We start from the raw sequence: 21,918 nt of genomic DNA on the forward strand, positions 1-21,918 counted from the left end.
ATGAGATACTCTTGCTTTCTACCCTGGTGATATGAGATACTTTTGCTTTGGAGTCATTGGCTTACAGAGATACCCCAAGGAATAAGGAACACTGAGTGACCCGAGAGGCTTCGTTGGGAAGACATTCTCAGAGATGAAGAAAGGTTATGTATGTCTGCCTTGCTATGAAGGGTGAAGGTGGACAGTTATAGGAATTTCTTTAGTACCTGTAGAGGTACTATTCTTTTACTCGTGTCGGTAACCAATGCGTGATTGATCAGTATGGCTTCACTTGCTTTCTTCTTTATCAGAAATCTTCGACAAATTGTCCGTAATTTTCGTCAAGCTGAGTGTGCATGTGATAGGTGTTGACGAGGCTGAACAAGACTAGCGCCTCTTCGATATTTGGGATCGGCGCTCCAACAAATTGCCCGTGATTTTCGCAAAGCTGAGTTTGCGCGTGACGGGTGCTGACGAGGCTGAAAAAGACTGGCGCCTCTTCAATACCTGGGATTGGCGCTTTAACAAATTGCCCGTGATTTCCGCAAAGCTGAGTTTGCGTGTGACGGGTGCTAACGCGTCTGGAAAAGCAAGATGCTTCTCCGATTTCTGAGCTTGCCTCTTCGATTTTTGAATCGGCATTTTTGAACTCTGAGCTCACCTCTTCGGTCTTTGAAATCCCATCGAGTGCTGATTTTTTATAGAGGCACGCAGTTCGTTTCAAAGCACACTTGAATTTTCGCTTGTAGAAACTCCCTTCTTGCACTTCTAAGATCTTGATTTGTCCGACCTCTTCTTTCTTCAACACCTTTAAAAATGTCTGGACCCTCCGACCGTCGTTTTGATTTGAACCTTGGTGAAGAGGTAGTCCCGTCTTCTCCAGATAACATATGGCATCCATCCTTCATATCCTCTACTGGTCCTCTTACCGTTGGGGATTCGGTGATGAATAATGATATGACCGCTGCGGTGGTGGCCCGGAACCTTGTCACTCCCAAAGATAACATACTACTTTCCAGGCGGTCTGATGAGTTGGCTGTTAAGGAGTCTCTGGCTCTTAGTGTGCAGTGTGCAGGTTCTGTGTCCAACATGGCCCAACGCCTATTTGCTCGAACCCGTCAAGTTGAATCGTTGGCGGCTGAAGTGATGAGTCTCAAACAGGAGATTAGAGGGCTCAAGCATGAGAATAAACAGTTGCACAAGCTCGCACATAATTATGCCACAAACATGAAGAGGAAAATTGACCAGATGCAGGAATCTGATGGTCAAATTTTACTTGATCATCGGAGGTTTGTGGGTTTGTTCCAGCAGCATTTGCCTTCGTCTTCTGGGGCTGTACCGCGTAATGAAGCTCCAGATGATCAACCTTTGGCTCTTCTTCTTCCTGGAGTTCCGCCGAGTGGTGTGGCTTCAAATAGTCACCCTCCGGCGCCTCTCATTTCTGGAGCTATGCCGAGTGGTGAGGCGCCGCCTGATCGTCCTTGAAGATCCCCTCTTGTAAATTTGATTTGATTTGATTTTTTTTTTTTATGACATGTGGAATGCGAATTTATGTAAATTTTTAGATAAATAAATAAAAGATGGACTTTACTAAATGCATTATATATATATATACACACACACATATGTATATATGTTTCTCATGGTGCCAGATGCACCAGATGCACCATCACTTCCCTTTTAATCATTTTTTTTCTTTTTTTCTTTTCTTTTCCATGGTGCCAGATGCACCATCAAAATTTTTTTATTTATTTTTTTGTTTCTTTCGGCGGTGCTCACACCCACCTTTTTTTTCTTTTTGCTGGCACATGATGCCAGATGCACCATCCCTTTATATATATATTATTATATTTTTTATTTATTTTTTATTTATTTTTTTTTCTTTTTCTTTTGCACATGGTGCCTGATGCACCTTTTTTTTCACGTGGTGGCAGCACCACTTTGCTCCACCATCCCTTTTTTTTATTATATATTTTTCTGTATAAATTTAGGTGATGGGTAGAGGAATTTGCAGGGAGCGGATGAAGACGACGGAGATGCTGCAGTCGAGGCTTCATGACCGGCTAGTCGTTTGACGGCGGTTATTGAAGTTCTTCGCCGATCCGAAGGTAGCAGCAGAGGCACCGAGCACAACCCTCGAGCACAGCCACCAAGCGCAGCCAAGCACAGCCACTGAGCATAAACACTAGACTCCGCCTCGTCAATTCTCGAGCTCTTCGACTCCAGCTGGCCTCTCTACTCTCACAATGGCAGTCATCACCATAGTATGCATCCATCTCCCACACTTTCTGGTGTCCACTGCCCTAAAAATACAGAACCTGCATTTTCAATGAAACTCTCCCACTTTTCTGCATCCTGGACATTGATGATCAGATGCTCGGGTGCATACAAGTTTGAAAACGAGACTGCCTCAACCATATCCCGAGCGAACATTATGAAACTGTGGCACAGTGCTTTTGAAGCAAACGCTCCCCTCGGTAAGCTTTGGCACTGGTTGCTGATTTCCTCTTCTATACAAAAGTTAATCTTCATCACATTGTGGACCGCAAGAGGATTTCACAATTTCATCTGCTTACGTATATACAAAAATGCAGACATGGATATTTCAAGACTATCGTATCAACTTTTACGTGTTAGAATCTCTCAATCGTCAATATAACTAGGACCTCTGGTAGCAGGATCATGTCGGGTCGGCGGGCCGGATCCGCTCCAGGTATATCGGGCATGATAGAGCGCCGGAGGAGGATGACGTCAGGAAATATTGGATCTTGGAGAGGTCGTCGGATAGGCTCTGGTGATTTTCCTATTAGTTCCAAGTATGTTTGGAGAATGGAGTCGGAGAGATCCGAGTGGCGAACGGGTCCGGAGCCGGATCGGTGTCCGAGTTGGGTTTTGAGGAGAACGGGATGTTTACCGGGGATGAAATCGAGAGTCTGGGATGAAGTCGTAGGCGATGAGGTAGGCGATGACGCAGACTGGGCCGGTGTTGACGACCCAAAAATATCTGGAGTCGCAGTGATCTTTATCGTCGAAGTTCTCCACCAGGGCGGCCGGCGGGTCTTCTACAAGTTTCCTCGGAGCCATCGGAGAGAGAAAGAGAGGATCTTGGATTGGGAAAATTTTGATTCTGCAATAAAGTCGAGCAACAGGTCTCGGAAGATTTGGGATTTGGGTCAGCTTCATGGTTTGACGGACTGGGGTCGTCGAGATTCCTCCTGTGATGTTTTCTAATAGCCTTGACTCGCTCAGCGACGCCGGGTGGCTCCTCGATGCTCCGACGACGGCGCCGAGCTTTACTGGAGCTCCGATGACGGCCCTGCCTGCCCATTCGCCACGTACCACGTGTTCCCCGCAGAGGGGAATGCCGCCGGGATCTGAAGACTTTTTTTGGCCGGCGATGTCTGCTTCTTTTCTTTGGCCCTGACTTCTCAAGCTCCTTTAGAAGGAAGAAATTTTGAGAATCATGGAATATCTGAAGCATCTTCTCACTCTTGGCATGCCCAACGGGCTGTTTCTAGAACCTGTTTCTGAATGTGGTTTTGGAAATTGATTTTTGGGCTTTTTGAGTTTGTTTGGTAGCTGGAAATAGAGATCCGTAGGTGTTTTGGATTCTTGGGTTGTAGATTCAGTTTGCATAGCTGTCTGCCTGTGAATATGTTGCCATTTGCTCGTTGCTGTGGATGAAGGCTGAGCTTCGCATGTGCAAGAGAGGTGCTGCTTTGTGAGCATGATGTTCATGGTGTTCTTGGCGCGGAACAAGGAGGAGAAGGTGACTTGGGCTGAGGAGCTGCAGATGCTGTTGCTGCAATTGTGGCTTAGTACTAGCGCTCGAAGAGGTAATATGGGTGTTGCCTAGGATCGAAGGGACATTCCTCCCGCCAACAGGAGACGACTTCTGACTGGGCACTGATGGTGAGTTCTTGGCCTGCTGAGATGACAAAGAAGATATTTGGCCAGCTTTATTTCCTGTGGAAGTCGAAGTAGTTGTCCTGGAGCTTCCACCAGCATTTCTAGACATTTATGACGTTGTGGTTGTGGGAGAACCAACCATTACAGGAGGAGATGGGCCTGATTTGTACATGCACACACACATACGTATATATTTCCTTTTTTTTTTTTTTTTTTTTAAGATTGTGTCTTTTTTTTTTTTTCTAAATACATAATAACATATGTATTTATTTTTTTTTTCGAAGAAACTGTAATTTAATTTTGTACAAAGAAAATTGCAAAAAATAAATTTGTAATAAAATTGACCTTCTTTAATAAAACATTTATTCTTTTTATTTTGATGTGACTGAACTCGAAAAAATTGAACATTCGAGCTGCTTACGTACCCTTCCAAAGAAGAGATCAAGTCGTAACGTAGTTCAAATACATACATATATATATTTTTTATTTTTTTATTTTTATTTTTTATTTTTTTTGGTATTTTCTTTTTGTGCCGTTTGCAGTTTTAACTCATGCAGGCAAGGAGTGTTGGTGTCGTTTGCAGTTTCAACTCGTGCAGACAAGGAGCATTTGGTGCCGTGTTACAGTTTCAGCTCGTGCAGGCAAGGAGCGTTTGGTGTCGCCTTTTATGCTCGTGCGGATCAAGAGCGTTGTGCCATGCAGTTTAGGCTCGTGCGGGCAAGGAGCATTGGTTCGTGCAGTTTAGGCTTGTGCGAACAATGAGCATTGGTGTTGCCTTTTATGCTCGTGCAGACTAGGAGCTTTGTGCCATGCAGTTTAGACTCGTGCGAACAATGAGCATTTGTGAATTTTGTCAAGCAATTTTGGAGAGGCGTTCCTCACAATCTTCATAGCAAGGAGCCTTGACCGAGTGATTGAAGAAGTCTTCAGGAAAGAAATCGCGCATCGTGATGGGGATGGACGGTCTATGTGTCGAAATTTCATCATCTTCAACACGTTCACGTTGCTTTGAAGGTTGACAAAAGTTGTTTTGCCCCATTTCCGATTGGCGGACTTGTGGAGGAGACGTATGCTTCTTGTGCAATTTCTTAGGAGTGACTTGAGTCCATCCTTCAATTTTGCTTGTCTTGGAGGATGCCCCCAGCGGTTGAGGTGAAAGCTTTGAGTCGAAAGAGCCAGAAGTGAATGTGGTATAGTTTAACTTCACCACATCGTCAAGATCTAGCTCGATGATTCATTTCTGAGCCAGCTTCATGATGAGATCTTTCAGCACGAAACAGTTTTCTGTCGGATGACTAATGAAACGGTGGAATTTACAGTACCTTGGACTGTCAGTGCGATTCATCTTTTCTGGCCGTTTGCACTCAGGCAAACTAATCACCTTATTTTCCAGCAAGTCTTCTAACATGGCAACCACATCAGAGTCGGGGAATGGATAAGTCCTCTCCTCAAGCTCTTTCAAAGTGCGTCTACGCATCTCTTAATCACGAAAAGCTTCGGTTTGAATCGCCTTGCCTCGTGTAGGGATTTTGACGGGAGCTGTGTGGACCGTCATTGCTTCCTTGGTGGGTTTCCACTCAGTCTTCTCCAACTTTGGCCCAAGAACTTTGTCGTTCTTGTAGTCGGCGATCGGTTCTTTCTTCCCATGATGGGCGATGCTCAACTCCATGTCATGGGCGCGAGTGGCCAATTCTTCGAAAGTCCGTGGTTTAATGCCTTGAAGGATGTATTGCAAACCCCATTGCATGCCTTGGATGCACATCTCGATTGAAGAGGTTTCCAAGAGCCTGTCTTTACAGTCGAGGCTTAGAGTGCGCCATCTGTTGATGTAGTCAATGACTGGCTCGTCCTTCCACTGCTTTGTGTTCGTTAGCTCTAGCATGCTCACAGTGCGGCGGGTACTATAAAAGCGGTTGAGGAATTCCCGCTCTAATTGCTCCCAGCTGTTGATGGACTCAGGTTCTAGGTTTGTGTACCACTCAAAGGCGTTTCCTTTCAGCGAGCGCACAAACTGCTTGGCAATGTAGTCCCCTTCGGTCCCTGCATTGTTGCAAGTTTCAACAAAGTGGGCAACGTGCTGTTTCGGGTTTCCTTTTCCATCAAACTGCATGAACTTTGGTGGTTGATAACCCCTTGGCATCTTCAGGGCATCAATCTTCTTGGAGTAGGGCTTCGAGTAGAACAAGGAGGTATGTGAACTCCCTTCGTACTGTGCCTTGATGGTGTTGGTGATCATTTCCTGCAGCTGCTGGATAGAAAGAGATCCCATGAGTGCCGCTGCTTGGTCTGGCTCCGGCTTCACATCGTTTTTCTCCACCTGAGGCTCCTCTTCTTCGTCATCTCTTCTCTTTAGTGGATCATTCTTTGGGTCGGGGTTCTCGTCGTCCTGTGGCTCCAGTCGGCTGACGAGTGCAGCGATTTGCAAGTCTTTTTCTTCCACAGTTCGGGTTAGCCTTGCGATTGCTTCATTCATTTGAGCCAGCTGCTCATCGATTGAAGTTGCTCCAATGGTCATGACTTGCATGGCTGAACTGCTGCTCGAATCGGCATCGGAAAGCATGGATTCGGAGTATTTCCTTGGACTTTCGCCCCTTGGTGCCTTTGGTGAGGCTAAGGTGATCAAAGGCTCGTGCCTTGGGTGCTCTTGTTCCCTTGGCAGAGTTGATGCAGAGGTGAAAGAGGCGGCAGAAGTAACTCTTGCCTTGCTTCGAGTCGTGATGCCTAAAGTGACACCACTTGCGACGATGACGCTCTTGTTCTTTACGCCAGTTGCGGGAACAGTTTGAGCCTTCCTTGATGCCATTAATTTTGGAAGTGTGCTCGAATTTCTTGAACGGAGAAAGAGATGAGAGGTAGAGATTGTCCCACTGGGCGTGCCAATTTGTGAACACGGAAAATTCCTGAAACGAAAGAGACAAGAACAACGTGCACAAACAAATATTTGTATTTGATGATTTTGGGGTTACAATCTCTCTTCTATTTGATCATCTGATTCAATCTCCGTAAGGTGTTGATTTGTGAATGTTTGATTGATCCAAGGGCCGTCGAGGCTTGATCTTGGATGAACTGTTGGAAGTTTCTTCAAGGGGCCGTGGGCTTGATCTTTGAAGATGGATTTGAGCGGATCTTCAAGGAGCCGTTGGGGCTTGATCTTGAGGATGAGTGTTTCTTCAAGGGCTGTTGAGGCTTAATCTTGAATAACGGTGATGAGCGGGTCTTCAAGGGGTTTTGGGCTTGATCTTGAAGAACAGTGATAAACGGATCTTCAAGGGCTTTTGGGCTTGATCTTGAAGAACAATGATGAACGGCTCTTCAAGGGCTTTTGGGCTTAATCTTGAAGAACGGTTGGATGTGTGGATTTGTCGACGTTGTTGATCCAAAGGGCCGTTGGGGCTTGATCTTGGATGAACAGATGATGAACGATGGTGCTTTCTTCAAGGGCCGTCGGGGCTTGATCTTGGAAGAACGATGAACGAGGAACGAAGAACACTTTCTTCAAGGGCCGTCGGGGCTTGATCTTGAAGGAGGATTTGATGAAGAACGAAAAGGGCTTTCTTGATCCTTCGGGATTTGCTTGAGAGCTTCGGAGTTTCAGAGCTTCAGAGCTTCAAGGTGTAATATGAATTCCTCAATGATTTTGGTTCTCCCCTCCCTTCCAAGGCCTAATTTTGAATATAATATCCCAGATGAAATAAGTCGTTTCTGCCAGGTGTTGACACGTGTCCTATTTGATGACTTTTCCAACTCATTTCAATTTTCGTTGAGTCACACGCTACGTGTAAAATTTATGTAATACATGAGCGTTGACACTTTGATTTATCGGTCAACATTTATTTACCAAAATTTCGATGTCTACAATGTGTACACGATAAATACTGAGGTTTAATAGGAATTAATCTTACTAGGTAAGAGACGTGTACACGATAAATACTTGGGTTTAATAGGAATTAATCTTACTAGGTAAGACTAGTGTACATGTTAAATACTTGGCTTTAATAGGAATTAATATTACAAGATAAGAAATGTATACAATGTAAGAAACATATACACATGTACATGTTTTCAAAAGAGCATTATTTGTGTAATTAATCACTCGAAATCAAGTGGTATAAGCACAAAATAGAACGTAGAAAATTTAATTATATGAATCAACGAAAATAAATAATATATTCTCAATGCATTTAATTAGATAGATGTTTATTAACTTTAGTTTACGCAAAGGAACAAAATCCTAATTCTTTCTCAATTTCATTTTGCACTTGTCTGACTTCGTAATTTCAAAGTCAATTACCCAACCAAACTGTACGTTCGGCTACTAAAACCTCACTTCAGAAAAGAAAGAAAACGCGTTGAATTGAACATGTTGGTCCATTTTTTTTTTGTTTTTTGTCGAAATACCCACCTTTAGGATTTCTTAAATCGTTACCGATAATTTTTGGGAAAAATTATATATCCTATCATAGAGTATTATCTTGTTAAAGGCCGTAAATCTTTAGTTTTACAATTTTTTAAAACAATGTTATTTTGTGTTCAAACTTTTAAATAGTATTGTCAGTGTAAAATATTAGTACAAACACGCTCACACCTAAATTTCTTAAATTGAAACAAACTCAAAAGTTTAAAGTTCACTTTATCAAAACTAAAACTACGGAATCACTCTATTTATATGAGGCAAAAACTGAAGGTTGTACAGTGTGATTGACTGGAAGAAATACTTGTAAATATCCTTGGATGTTATTAAAGAATACAGATTTGCATTGGATGGTTATACAATCACTATATTATATAGGTGTTAATGAAATAAATTAACGAGCAACTACTTAGTAATTGTTGTAACGAAGCTCGTTGTGAGAAATAGGTTCATACGTAGTGGAAAGTGAAATGGTGTTTAAGGAAGTGTGAAGAGGGTTTCCACCATATTCTTCAAGCAAAACTAAAAGGTTTTCGGAGTTTTTGAGGAATGATCGAGGAACATGGTACCTGTAGAACATAAAAAATAAAATAAAATAAAAATTGTAGCAACTATGTGAGTCAATATACGTATTGATTTATATGAATTTCGTATTGAAAACTAACTTACATTGTTTGGGAAGGTTTTCCTTTAGAAGTAAGAAATGAAACCCAATAACGACCAATACTTTGGTCATTAACCCAAGCTTCACCCTTCCCCATTGAGCTTAGGTTTAAGATGACTGCATCATTTCCTACCGGCGGCTCGAAAACAGTCTGCAATTCATAAGTATGTGGGTTGGATATATATATATATATATATATATATATATATATATATATATTATCGAGCACAAAAAGTATTCAAAACAAATACGCATATAAACGATCTAAACGATCTATTTTACAAGAGTTCTCATCCATATATTATTCTTTAAAAAATAAGAGAGATATGAAACCATTAAGAAATTTAATAGTGACACAGAACATTGACTATCGTACTTCTCAAAAAAACATTAATTTATCACCATCTAATTAAGTGGTCAACTAGTCATATGTTTTAGACTTTAGTAATTGTTTTGTATAAATTATCTTTGAGAAAAGACATAAATAATATGATTTTGCATCTTTAACACAAAATTCTGAGTAGCCCGATAAAAATAATTTTTACAAAATTGTATTTTATTATATAGTTATTCATAATTTTAGATTTCATAGGTGCTTCCCCAAGTATTTGTACTTCTTCTCGTAAAACATTTGAACTTTCAAGTGTATTCATTTTATTTTTATTATATAGTTATTCATAATATTTTGCACATACCTTGTACCAAGTAAGTGGTTGATTTGAAGAGCCTCCAACGTCACTCCATTCAACATTGTCTATATTTTCTTCTTTGTATATTTGCATTTTTTCTCCAAGTAGTCCAACCTGTAAAGATCTCATTCAAATATATTAACAATTCATTTCCGTGGGCTATCCGTCAATAATTAAAAGTTTTTTTTTTTTTCATTTTTTCTATAAGAGACCAGCTAGTTTTGTCACGCCATTCATCCTTTCGGGGTCCGGAATACTAACATAGGCATTTCAATTTCCCTCTAACCATAATCGTGTGATTCACCAACGCTACAAATCCATAGTTAAAAGTTTTGAATTATTGAATATTGGTAATTAAGGTTTTACCTGATATCCCCAATCGTAATTAGTAAAATTGTACAATTCTTTTTTACTGCATTGAATTTCCACTCTTCTTAAGCCAGCAAATCTTCTTTCTAGAAAAGCTCCTGAATCCTTTGCAATTGCAGAGAAGAAAAAAGCTTGTTGAGTCGAGAAGAGAAACTGGATGACGAATGAATATATATAAATACAATTATCGTAGTCATACCGGAAGTCCAACCATTACGCTTAGCAAAGAAATATTGTTTGTGCCGTTGTTTAAACCAATTGGTTTCTCCATGACGAATTGCTTCGTATCATGACTGCCATGGCCATTTCCTGTAAGAAACGAATCGAATTGCATAAATTAAAACAAATTAAAACAAATTAAAACACTTGAAAAAATAATTAAATTGACTTGCTTTCAAATTTCAAAATTCAAAATGATTGGGATGTTCTAATAAAAATATGCAGCATGAGAATTGCTAACAAGACTCTCGAAAAAATTAAGCTTTCGATGAACTTTCTATTATCTCATACTTTAAACTTTAATACATTATCTATAAGATGGTGCTTCTTTTCACTAAAGTAATCATCTTTAAACCTAGACGACACAAAATTGTTTTGATATTTATATGTGTATATATTGTTATTGTGTTACCTATATACATGTTGTTTATGAAAGCATGTGTTACATGTCCGAGAGACTCTACAACAAGTACTGGTTCAGCGCAAGAAATGTTGTGTTGAAAACTGTTCAAAAAAAAAAAAGGGTTCCATTAGTTATTGAACCATGCTTCGCTACTGAAAGAAGAGCAGCAAATGTTGTTGAAAAGTCAATCATAAATGAATACGTATTTAAATAATTAAAATTGGAAATTATGATTGGGCACTTGTCCATTTGTGATTGTATTTCAGCAACACTTACTATTATTCTTTTAGTAGCGAAGTATGATTCTTAGTTATTTCTATAAATAAGAGGTTGTATACACGAAGAGATGTAGAAATGTACCTCAAAGTATACCAAAGATAATCCGATACATCTTTTGTCACGTTCATGTGCTCGAGTAATGTATCTGATTGTAGTGAAGTATTTTCAAAGTTTGGGATGACATCTGTAAACTTTTGCCATTTGTCCATTGCATCAAATATTTTTGTTGATCTTATGATTCTTTTATTTTGCTTTGTATTAACCTATTAATAATAATAAGTAAGAACAAAACAAACCATTACTTTCCATGTGTGCCAATGTTCTACCATTATATGACAAGAAACTAATTTACTAAAAAGGTAAGTACCAATAACTATCAAAGTAAAGGTGATTTAAATTGGTCTCAACCTTTTAAGGGTTTCAAATAACTATCTGTTACGTTTAGAAAATTTGATTATACATTAGGTCTAATGTTAAGTGATTACACCAACAAGGTTAAGTGATGATGTCAGCAACGTTAAGTGATGACGTGATCAAATAATTGAGGGACATGGTTGAGTTTTCATTAACACATCATCTATGGAACTTTTGAATTCCCATATCGACCTCTTTTAACCAAGTGAATATAGTGATTAAGTTCACAAAATAGGTTGAACTTAAGGGTTTGGAGCTCCTCTATAGATGTGTGTTATTGAAAATTCAAATTTGTCTGCATCATCACTTTACAATGGTGACATCATCAGTTAATGCTAGTGATATAACAGCCAAATTTTCATAACATTATGTAGCTATTATGAATGTTTTAAAAAGTTAAAACCAATTTGCAATCATTCTAAATTATTTTAAAACAATACCTTAAAATTTGAGTGATTATCCATACTTAATCTAAAATAATGGACAATGATTTGGTAATGTAGGTGTTAACAAAAATGGATAGGTTTTGTTCTTCATATATATATAACAAGATTAGATAACTTACTTTGTTTTTAAACCAAAAAATATAAAAATAAAAATTAGATAACTTACCCTTGCAGTATTGAAAATTTCTTTTTCACAGTCAGATAAAATGGCGATTGACTTTGGCAGCAGCTCATGAGATGCATTTCTGAACTGAACCGTAGCGTTACTTTTTTCATCGTTATTTATTAAAAATGCAACACATCTTCCTGCACTTTCTTCGCTAAAGACATAGGCCTAAACAAATAATATTCATTAATAAACAACTATGAATAATTGGTGTTTAATAAATCAGCTGAAGTAATAAAATGAAATAGGTATTGGTCGATTTTCTCCTGAACTTGTAGGTCACGTTTGTTTGACAGGATTAAGAGGCCTTGGACTGGACTAGACTATAGTCCGACGTTTGGTGTGCATCCGGATTAGCTTTAATGAGCTTAACCCGGACTCGCGTGGACTAAGTACCTCCTTAGCCGTTCTTAACGAGCAACCCCAAAATTGGGCGGATTCGTAAGCCCAGAGCAAACCGAGAGATTTCCCTTCGTCCTCATCTATGCGTCTTCCCTCAACGTCGTCCTTGCCGTGCTCCCTCATCGTCGTCTTCCTCACCCTCATCGGCCGGACTGCTAAGCCCACTCCTCTCCGCTACGCCCTCCTCGCTTCACCCTTCCCATCCACCAACTCCCTACTTTGCCCCTCTCATCTACCATTTTTCAACCCATATCCAGCAAAATTCAAAACAAAAAGGAAAAATTTTAGGCAAAATTTTGCAGTTTTTCCATTTTCCAAATCATATCCAAATCCAAAATTCTAAACAAAAAAGCAACAAAAAAAATAAATTACAAAATCGTTGTGCATATGAAATGCATAACAGTCGCTCTAATCACACATGCACCAAGTCCTGACTCCTTTTTCGCAGACCTTTGCCATTGATGCCGGAGAAGCAGACCCATAAATACCCAGATGACCCAGATTCTGATCGGGTTTTGATTCACCAATTGGTTCTTAGAAAAATTAGGAAGAAAAGAAGGAGATGAATGGAGAACAAAAGGAAGAAAAGAGGGAGATGAACAGAGAACAAAAGGAAGAAGAAGATGGAGATGAAGAGGGAGAGGGACGAAGAAAAAGAGGAAGAGGGATGAAGAAAAATTAGGAAGAAAACAGAGGGAAAGGGGCGGAGAAATTTTAGGAAGACAGAGGAGAGGGGAAGAAGGGAAAGGGGCGGAGAAAATTTAAGAAGACAGAGGAGAGGGGAAGAACGGAAAACAATTGAGAATGGAATGATGATTCTAGAATGAGAAAATAGACGGAAGTAATAATAAAATATTACTAAATATTTATTAAATAATATAAAATATTAATAGATATAAATTAAATAATATAATATTAGAATTTGTTGTTAGTCTGTTCCTTAGTCCTGACACTGCACCAAACGCTTCACTAAGTTAGTCCAGCTTAGTCTAGTCTAAGTCAGTCCAGCTTAATCCCTACAGCTAGTCCAGTCCGAGACAGTCCGGTGCAACAAACGCACCCGTAAGGAGCTGTCAGTTTTCTCTCCAAATTTTAATTTTAGCCGATTACCGCTTAAACTTTTATAAGTACCCAATTTTTCCCCTGAATTTTAATTTTAGCTAATTACCACCTAAATTTTAAAATTGGCCAATTTTTCCCCAAACTTAAATTAATTCCCCCCTTCTAAACCCTAAAATTCAAAAAAAAAAAAAAAGTGTACGAGTGAATTAGCATAAGAGAAGAAGAAGAAAAAAACAATATTTTGTCCATATTAGGGAATCACCTTTTTACAATTATAAAGTTAAAGTTCAAGGAAAATTTGGCTAATAATAAAAGTTCCAAGGGCGTAATTAGTTAAAATTAAAGTTTCATGAAGAAATTTGACAGCTCTCAAGAAAGAGGAAAATCGACAAATGCCTCAAAGGCTGTTTAATAAATCAGATAAATTTGTATTATCTCACCGCTTGAAGTTGACCTAAGGAAAAATTAGTTGGTGTTCCGTTTAGTAAAGTTGTAGAGCAACTTTTAATTGCAGCATGCAACTCCTTTAGGTGACCCCACTTGGGCTGCCTTAATAAACCTAATTTGAGAGAACAATTTATAATTCGCGGTTACGTAATTAACCATGAATTAAATCGATGATTAACTACCTAATAAATAAATATGATGCAGAAGAACTCACCATATTCATCGAGAGGAGCTTGATCATAATAACTTGTTATGACATATGCCGAGCCTGTTCTTCCGAAATTAGTTCCACCGTGATACTAGGTTACAATAAGTGCAATACCAAATAATTAATTTTTTGATTGATATATACTAAATGGGACCCACACAATAGATAGGATCCTCGTCGGATCCTCTTTGTGAGGATCCGGGGATCCTTTAATCATATTCTTATTTTGTACATCGTGCAGTCAGAAATAATTTAAAATTGAACACAAACAGTACCTGACGAAAACTAACCGTAAGATGTACGATGAACGAACATGATTAAAAGATTTCCGAAATCCTCACAAAGAGAATCCGGCGAAGATCCTATCTCGTATGTAAATATAAAAAACTTGAAAAAAATTGTAATATGGAAGAGAGAGAATTTGAAGAGGAATGTGAGAGAGCGAGACAGAAAATGCATGTTATTTTTATTTTTTAATTAGACTATTAGGAACAGGCTTTGCTAACATATGGGCGAGGAAGAAAAAAAAAATATTAAGTTTTATTTTTGTACATAATGTTAGAATATGAGCATAAGTTTAGGTGTATTTCGCCCAGATGTTTGAGTTAAACTTGGTTTTAGAAAAGTCTTTGCTAAAAGTTTGCATGTCCTAGTTTATAAAGGATTAAAATTGGATATGAATCTTAAATTACTCACTTATATTAAAATTAGAAGACAATGTAGGGTTTTCTACAATGATTCTAATAGGAGAATCGTAGGAATTGTTTGTCTATATAAATATGACCTCTACTCTCACAGAAATAGACTCACTCATTATTGAACTAAAACCTATTGTTAGTTGAGCATTAAGAATTTGATAGAGATAGGAGAAGGTCAGCTGTAAAGATCATGGCTTCTTCATCAAGTATTTCTTACAAATAACTCTAAATATATATGATTAGGTTAAAGAGAGGTTTCAAAGGAGAAAAATTAAAGTATTTATTCTAAAACAAAGATTAATAAAAGGTAAGGAATGTTTTTAAAGGAGCTATGTTTGTAGAAACTCAAACATACCATGTAATAGTTGATGTAGCTTCCATTTCTAGCTATAAAGAGAGCCACATGAAATGCAATGTCTTCAGCAGACCTTATGTACGGTTCTCCACCATACACTTGATAGCTTGAAAAATAAGATGAAAACGCAGAAAAATTCGTGAAGAAATGTATTAACCACAGAAAAAGAAAAAAAAAAGAATCTCGTGAAAGGAACCATAAGAATAATTCAAGACATCGTGAATTTGAAACAATAGATTTATGAATTTTCTATTGATGACACAGATAGATTTATGAATTTACTATCGATGACACATATAGATTCTAAAGGGCACGTCGGAATATATAGACTACTATTTAATAAGATTATGTGAGTGCTAAATTTAAATGTGTCGTGGATTAAAATGTCATTAGACGAAAACATTATGTATGTATATAACTAGGAAAACATACAATGACGTCCAATTCTCTGTCCACATAGTGGGCTTATTGGGTGAGTTTGGTCCTCCAAAAGTTTGCCCACATTTCATGCCATTGCATGTATTAATCTGCATGCATCCACGCATATTAGAGCGGATAATTAATTATAATATTATTACCATAGATAATTAAAACAACAAAACTAGTACGTTTTTGTCCTAATTAAAATGGATTAGTGAGTACTGACCACTGGATCAGGAGCATCGGTTTGCTTGCACATGACCCATGGTGCACCAGTCTGGAGGTCAACTGCCATTTTTGCAGCCCAACGAACGTAGGAGGGTCCTTTTTCATGGAAGGCTGCCTCTACGTTTTGATATTCATTCTCAATCTGTTTTTAACACACAAACACATATAGGGATTACATGTGCAGTTACGTGTGGGTACTAATTGGCACTAAAATATTTTTTTAATACAACGACATATTCACATTAAGGGGTATAAGAGAATAAATTGGTTGCGAACTCATTATTTTCGAGATTCGAACTTAAGACATCGCACTTATAAGTAAAGATGAAAATCACTTAACTGTATTTCTAAGTGGCAATTGACATTCCACTCCGTACTACGGTCTGGTGGTATTTCTCTTCACTTGGAAATGAGAGGTCTTATGTTCGAATCTCGTGGATGACGAATTCGATACCAAATTAGGTTGTCTCTTATGTGACTTAGTCAAACTCCCCCTCCCACGGGCCATAGTGTAAAAATATGGGGTATGCTATCCACACACTTCTTTTTACTTCTCCTACACCCCTTATTAATTTTTGGTTGTTGGACACTGAATATTGATTAAAATTGAAAATTAATTAATTCAAATTACTCACGATACCTGCGACAATATGATTGGACCTCCTTCGGATGCATATAAACCCTCTGACTTCATCAAGTTCACTATTTTTGTAGTGAAGTTTTGCATATAAAACTACCAAAAAAAAAAGATAAAATAAAAAATACGGTAGGCAAGCGACATGATCATAACACTATATTACATAGTAGATAGTGTTACAATTGTTTTAGCCATAAATTTTGATTTCCACAATTGTTAAACATTTTATTTTCGATTTCAGCCATTAGTTATCATATCACTTAATGCTATGCACAATTGAAGAAAAGTTGTGAACTTAGGTATCGAAGAGCTAGATAATATATATGCATGGGTACGTGGGTGAGGAAGGGGACATCAAAGACATGCCTTGAATGGTTCATTATCTGAGCGGTAAACTATGCCTGGGACGTCATGCAGCCAAAACGGAAGTCCCCTGCAAATATATATAAATTAAAGGATTTTAAAAAGTTAACCTAGAAATTAATTCCCCAATTGCAGCAAATTAATTAATATATAAAATATACAGGATTAATTTACCCATATGTCCATTCACTCTCAATGAAGGGTCCGATCCTGAGGCAAGCATAAAGCCCTTGTGCCTGGATTTCTTTTATAAATTTTACTAGATCATTTCTTCCATTGAAATCGTACTGCATTTAATATGCCCATATTCAAAGTAAATATTAATCAACCAATATTATGTTAATGAAGGGAGAGATTTTTCAGTATGTCAGGAATACAACTCGGTACACCAAGTGTTATAAGATAAATAGTTAGATAGTTGAAAAAGAAATTTCAACTACTTATGTTGTGACACTTATTTGCTTCAAATCGTGTTTTCGACATCTTGAAATATTTCTCTGATGAGAGAGAGAGGGAATAGATATCAAATTAACCAACCTGGCCCGGCTGGGGTTCGTGACGGTTCCAAAATACATAGGTTTGAATTACATCAAGTCCTCCTTCCTTGGCTTTCCCAATCAAAGATCCCCACATCTACAGTACATACCAAATAATTTATTCGAGTTTGATAAACACACACGCACATACATACAATTACAAACGTTGTACTTTCTTAATTCTTCGATAAATTTTACTTTTCTTTGTTCGCTTCTGTTTTGTTATTTTATTATTGAGGAATAAAATGAACAATGTTACTTGACTAAAATTGTGTGTTTTGTAGAAAATAAACTTTGCAAAAAGAATCAACCAAGTCAAAAATACGTTCAATCAGTGTTGTTATAATTTTATTGTTTAACGAAAGAACTTGTTTCATCCATTATTGGATAACAAGAATATGACTAAGCAAATTCGGATTTAACTAAATAAATGATTTGAATCATCGAGTAATATCATAGCATTTGTATTTTTATCATTTACCTTATACTTAATCAAAATCAACAACTAACTTGATCAGTTAATCTTTCCACTCCTCCAAATCCAATGAATTTAATAGGCAATATCAATATACATAATCATTCTGCATGCATCCAGGTTTCACATTCTTTACAGTTACTGATCTCAAGCATCAAACAAAATAGACTTCAATTGCATATTTCCAAAATGCTATGTGAACAAAGTCAGAAAAGGTCGAATACCTCCTGCTACCCGTGACATATATATGTTTATAAACAGACATTTAGTGTTTGCAACCTAATATAACTTGTTTCTAGTCCCACTCCTCCCTTGACTGATACTATATACAGTTGGATTTGAGAGATACCTTGTGGGATTTATTTTATATTTTTTTTTCAACGATTTGTTTAGATTATATCAAATTCGAAACAATTACGACATTCAATTGTAGTGAAAAAAATACTCTGGTGTGCTTCCAAGAAACACTAAAATGACTCTCTTTTAGTTGAATGATCATATGGTTCTAATTTGGGTGATTTTTTAGAGATCATATTTGAGAAAAAATATCTAAAAAAATAGACGAATCAAATCGTTCAAATACAATTCCAAGCGGGTCGTGCAAGAGTGTCCTACAAATAAATTTAGTTGAAGGATATCACTCGATTGAAGCTCGCTATTGAACTAGGTCCTTATTAAGCAATTCATTCACAATATGGTACTATTATTCAAACATGAGTAATGTTAGGGATACGTCATTAGTGTACTATTTCATGTGGCAAAGGGATGCATACAACCAATGTCAAATGAGATAAATTCATAAAGTAACGTGACATATACACATCACTCGTCACATGAGATGGTATACCAATGTGGTATCTCTAGCATTTTCCTTAAAACATATACTAATTTCTATATATATTTATGGTTAATGTTTTAGATTTTAGGGGTCGTTTGGTAACCACTGAAATTCTCAGTTTTCACTATTTGAAAAAAAAAAGAAAAATTGAAAACCAAAAACTGGAAACTACGTTCTTGAGTTTTTACAACTTGGCTTGAGTTTACATTTTCTAAAAAATTGAAAAATTGAAGTAGTTATTACCAAACAAGATTTCAATTTTTAGTTTTTCAAAAACTGAAATTAAAAGCCAAAAACTAAAAACTAAAAACTAAATTGTTATCAAACAACCCCTTAGTTATCTTTAGCATATTATATATATGTATTTGACAGAAACTTTGACAGCTTGTACATATATATATTCTACATAAGAGAACTGTAGGTGGGGTATAAGAAGATATTATAAGAAACTCAATATGTTAACTGATTCTGTGTGATCATGAACTACTTAATATGTAGTGACTTTTAATTTCAAGTACTGATGAAATGAACGGCTTAAAATGTTGGGGGGTTGCATATATATACACAAGATAATTACCTCAGGTGTACTCCGAGGATAGTGAATAGAACCTGAAAACAGAAGTCTTCTTTCCCCATCAATGATGAGCGATCTGCCGTCGTACGTGACATCTTCTCCGCGAACACAACCTTCTTGTGTTATAACTACCACCACCGCTGCCACAACAAAAGCACGTCGCAGCTGCCACCACCACAGCTCCATTCTCTCTCTCTCTCTCTCTCTCTCTCTCTCTGTGGACTACTTATGCATAAGAAGGTGGGGATGGATGGACTTTAACGTAAACGAAATTAAGCTTTTAACATTCTTGTTACACTCACTCGCATATATATACACAGCTAGCTAGGTTCAACTCCCCAATAAACAGATGACAGGGCATGCAGGTAGAATGAGTTAGGTTTAAAACATGCAGGGCACGTGACATGCACCGATTGGCTTTTACACATAAAACAGAGGCAAAATGGTAATTCAAGTACATGAGAAATGAGAAGAAGATGATGGGTCACGACTCACATGCACCATCCGTGTATACGTACGTCATAACGTGGCTGGGATGGCAAGGTTGATTAGGCCCCCAACCACTGCCGCGCCTAAGCGTATGGATGCACAACAAGAGATAGCTTAAAGCATTCAAAAGCACTTTATTCCCCCATGAAAAGGCCAATGCACCAAACCTACTGCTCAAACTGTTGCCAAAGTTTTACCTTAAAGTATGGAATGAATTTACCGGAATATGGCGTTCTAATTCAATATCATTGTCATGTTTTAAAAAGCTTACACATTTCATTTTTATTGGAACAGAACTTCACGATAATAATGAATCCATTATATATTAGTCATTCTCGTTGTTTTGGGTCATGTTTTGCGCCAACCCATGTAAGACAGTAAAATTGGAGTTATAAACGGGCCGCAGGATTTGGTAATGGATAGCCCAAGGATTAGAATGCATGGGCCCTGTTTCTTTTTCTTACAAACACTAGTGAGTCGGCAAAGTTGAAAAAATGAAAAGGAACAATGTTTGGATTTAGGCCTAAACCGCTCAGGCCGAACCGGTTTGCAATGTTGAGAAAAATTATTCTCTTCTCACCCTTAGATGTACACACTCCCACAGACGCATATCTTTTAACAATTAAATCGTTTTTCTATTAGGTTTTACTCAAATTTATTTTTACTAAAAAACACCTAAATCGAAAATAATATAACCATTGCATAAATTATGATCAATTTAGTATTTCTTTGAAACATTGTATTTATTTATTTATTTTCTGCACTTCAATTGAATATCTTAATAATTTTGAATTTGTCTAATTTTCTATAAAAATAATTTATACATAATAAATTAAAATATAAATGATTTAAAATGTTAAAAATTTGAGATTCCATTGACATTTTCAATTTTAATTGGACGAGTATTTGTAGTAAACATTATCATTGCATATATGATTAATATGCACCTCGAAATTGGGATGGACCGAGAGCACAGGCCGTTTGACCATGCGCAACAACTACTGTGAAGTATGACTATGACCTATATCTCAACTAGATGCGATTCAACTACGGCTTGCCCAAAATTACCCTCCCCTACATATGATTAATTTTTCTTTGACAATATATATTATAATTAAAGAGTAAGAGAATAAATTCGAACCCGTCAATCATAAAATTTCAATCTACAACCTCTCATTTTTTTTCTCTCTAAGTAAACGATATTATATACACTAAGAGGGAGGAGGTTGTTCAGCCTCACAATGAGCTTGTTATAATGTGATTCAAATTCGTCTTTAGCAAGAATCGAACCTAAGATTTCTCACTTACAAGTGAAGAGGAATATCATTGGACCATAGTACTAAGTGGCAAAACCTCTCAATTATAAGTAAAAAATAATACTACTAGAATGTAATACCAACAACCAAGTGGCATAATTTTTTTTGTTTTGAAATAGTATATATACTAAAAGATAAGGAAATAAATTAGTTACAAACACGTAAATTAGTTAGAAACACGTCATCTACGATGTTCTTCTTTATCCATTATGGTTATGTTTAAAAGGACGTTAGGGTCAAGATTGGCAGCCGATTTATGAAAAATAAAGAAGCTTCCGAGCAATTAACGAGGTGAGAAGCACTAGATGGAACACGACAAGTTAACATGGGTTCATTTCACTTGGACACAGCATTTGGTGGTGGTGATGGTGATGTTTTATTGTTTTGAAGCAACTTTCACACACAATCACTAGAAACATATAGAGCTGATTGGAGTGGGGATTACTGTTAAAACGGCGGTCATTTTATGTATTAAAATGCAACATTTTCATCATTCGGGGCCGCCTCATAAAACTATTACTGTAAATGGCAGTTCGATCAAGTTGAAAGAATATAATAATAGAAGCCAGATGATTTTCACATACCGTTGTTAGTTTTTTATGACTTCTTTGTATTTCTGACAATTAGATTGAAAAAAGTCGAATGAAAACGACAGTAAGAATTAAATAAGAGTGTGTTGAGAGGGCAAAAATGGCGTTTGCTTATCATTTCCGTATTAAAAATAAAATAGTGCTATCCAGAAACCTCTTTTTAATTTTCACATACTCCTCTCAATTTTCAGCTGACAGATCGGATGAATTGAAGAATATTAATAGACAAAAATAAACAAGCGTGTGGTAAAGATAAATAGGTTTGTGAATAGCACTATCCTAACAATATTACGTTGGTCCTTAGGTGAATGACAAGTATACTCTATGGATTA

General features: G+C 37.2%; 1 protein-coding gene across 1 annotated transcript; it reads right to left on the bottom strand.

The window, feature by feature from the left end:
- Positions 1-8,586: 8,586 nt before the first annotated feature.
- Positions 8,587-19,473, bottom strand: LOC126602506 (beta-galactosidase 6). The gene is made up of 18 exons (XM_050269404.1): positions 19,195-19,473; positions 17,306-17,401; positions 16,943-17,055; positions 16,772-16,838; positions 16,409-16,501; positions 15,767-15,910; positions 15,553-15,647; positions 15,121-15,226; positions 14,074-14,158; positions 13,853-13,971; positions 11,949-12,116; positions 11,004-11,185; positions 10,653-10,744; positions 10,221-10,330; positions 10,019-10,126; positions 9,659-9,766; positions 8,969-9,114; positions 8,587-8,868 (listed from the first exon to the last, which is right to left on the bottom strand). The coding sequence occupies exons 1-18, from the start codon at positions 19,375-19,377 to the stop codon at positions 8,709-8,711; spliced, it is 2,175 nt and encodes a 724-aa protein (XP_050125361.1). The 5' UTR covers positions 19,378-19,473; the 3' UTR covers positions 8,587-8,708.
- Between the last annotated feature and the right edge of the window lie 2,445 nt (positions 19,474-21,918).

The sequence above is a fragment of the Malus sylvestris genome, chromosome 15, assembly GCF_916048215.2.
Source record: "Malus sylvestris chromosome 15, drMalSylv7.2, whole genome shotgun sequence".
Lineage (NCBI taxonomy): Eukaryota > Viridiplantae > Streptophyta > Magnoliopsida > Rosales > Rosaceae > Malus > Malus sylvestris.

Coding starts and splice junctions, on each gene's coding strand:
- LOC126602506 (XM_050269404.1), bottom strand. CDS start 19,377: ATGGAGCTGTGGTGGTGGCAGCTGCGACGTGCTTTTGTTGTGGCAGCG. Junction 17,056..17,305: donor ACGAACCCCAGCCGGGCCAG/GTTGGTTAATTT, acceptor TATTAAATGCAG/TACGATTTCAATGGAAGAAA. Junction 9,767..10,018: donor ATTACGATTGGGGATATCAG/GTAAAACCTTAA, acceptor AGATCTTTACAG/GTTGGACTACTTGGAGAAAA.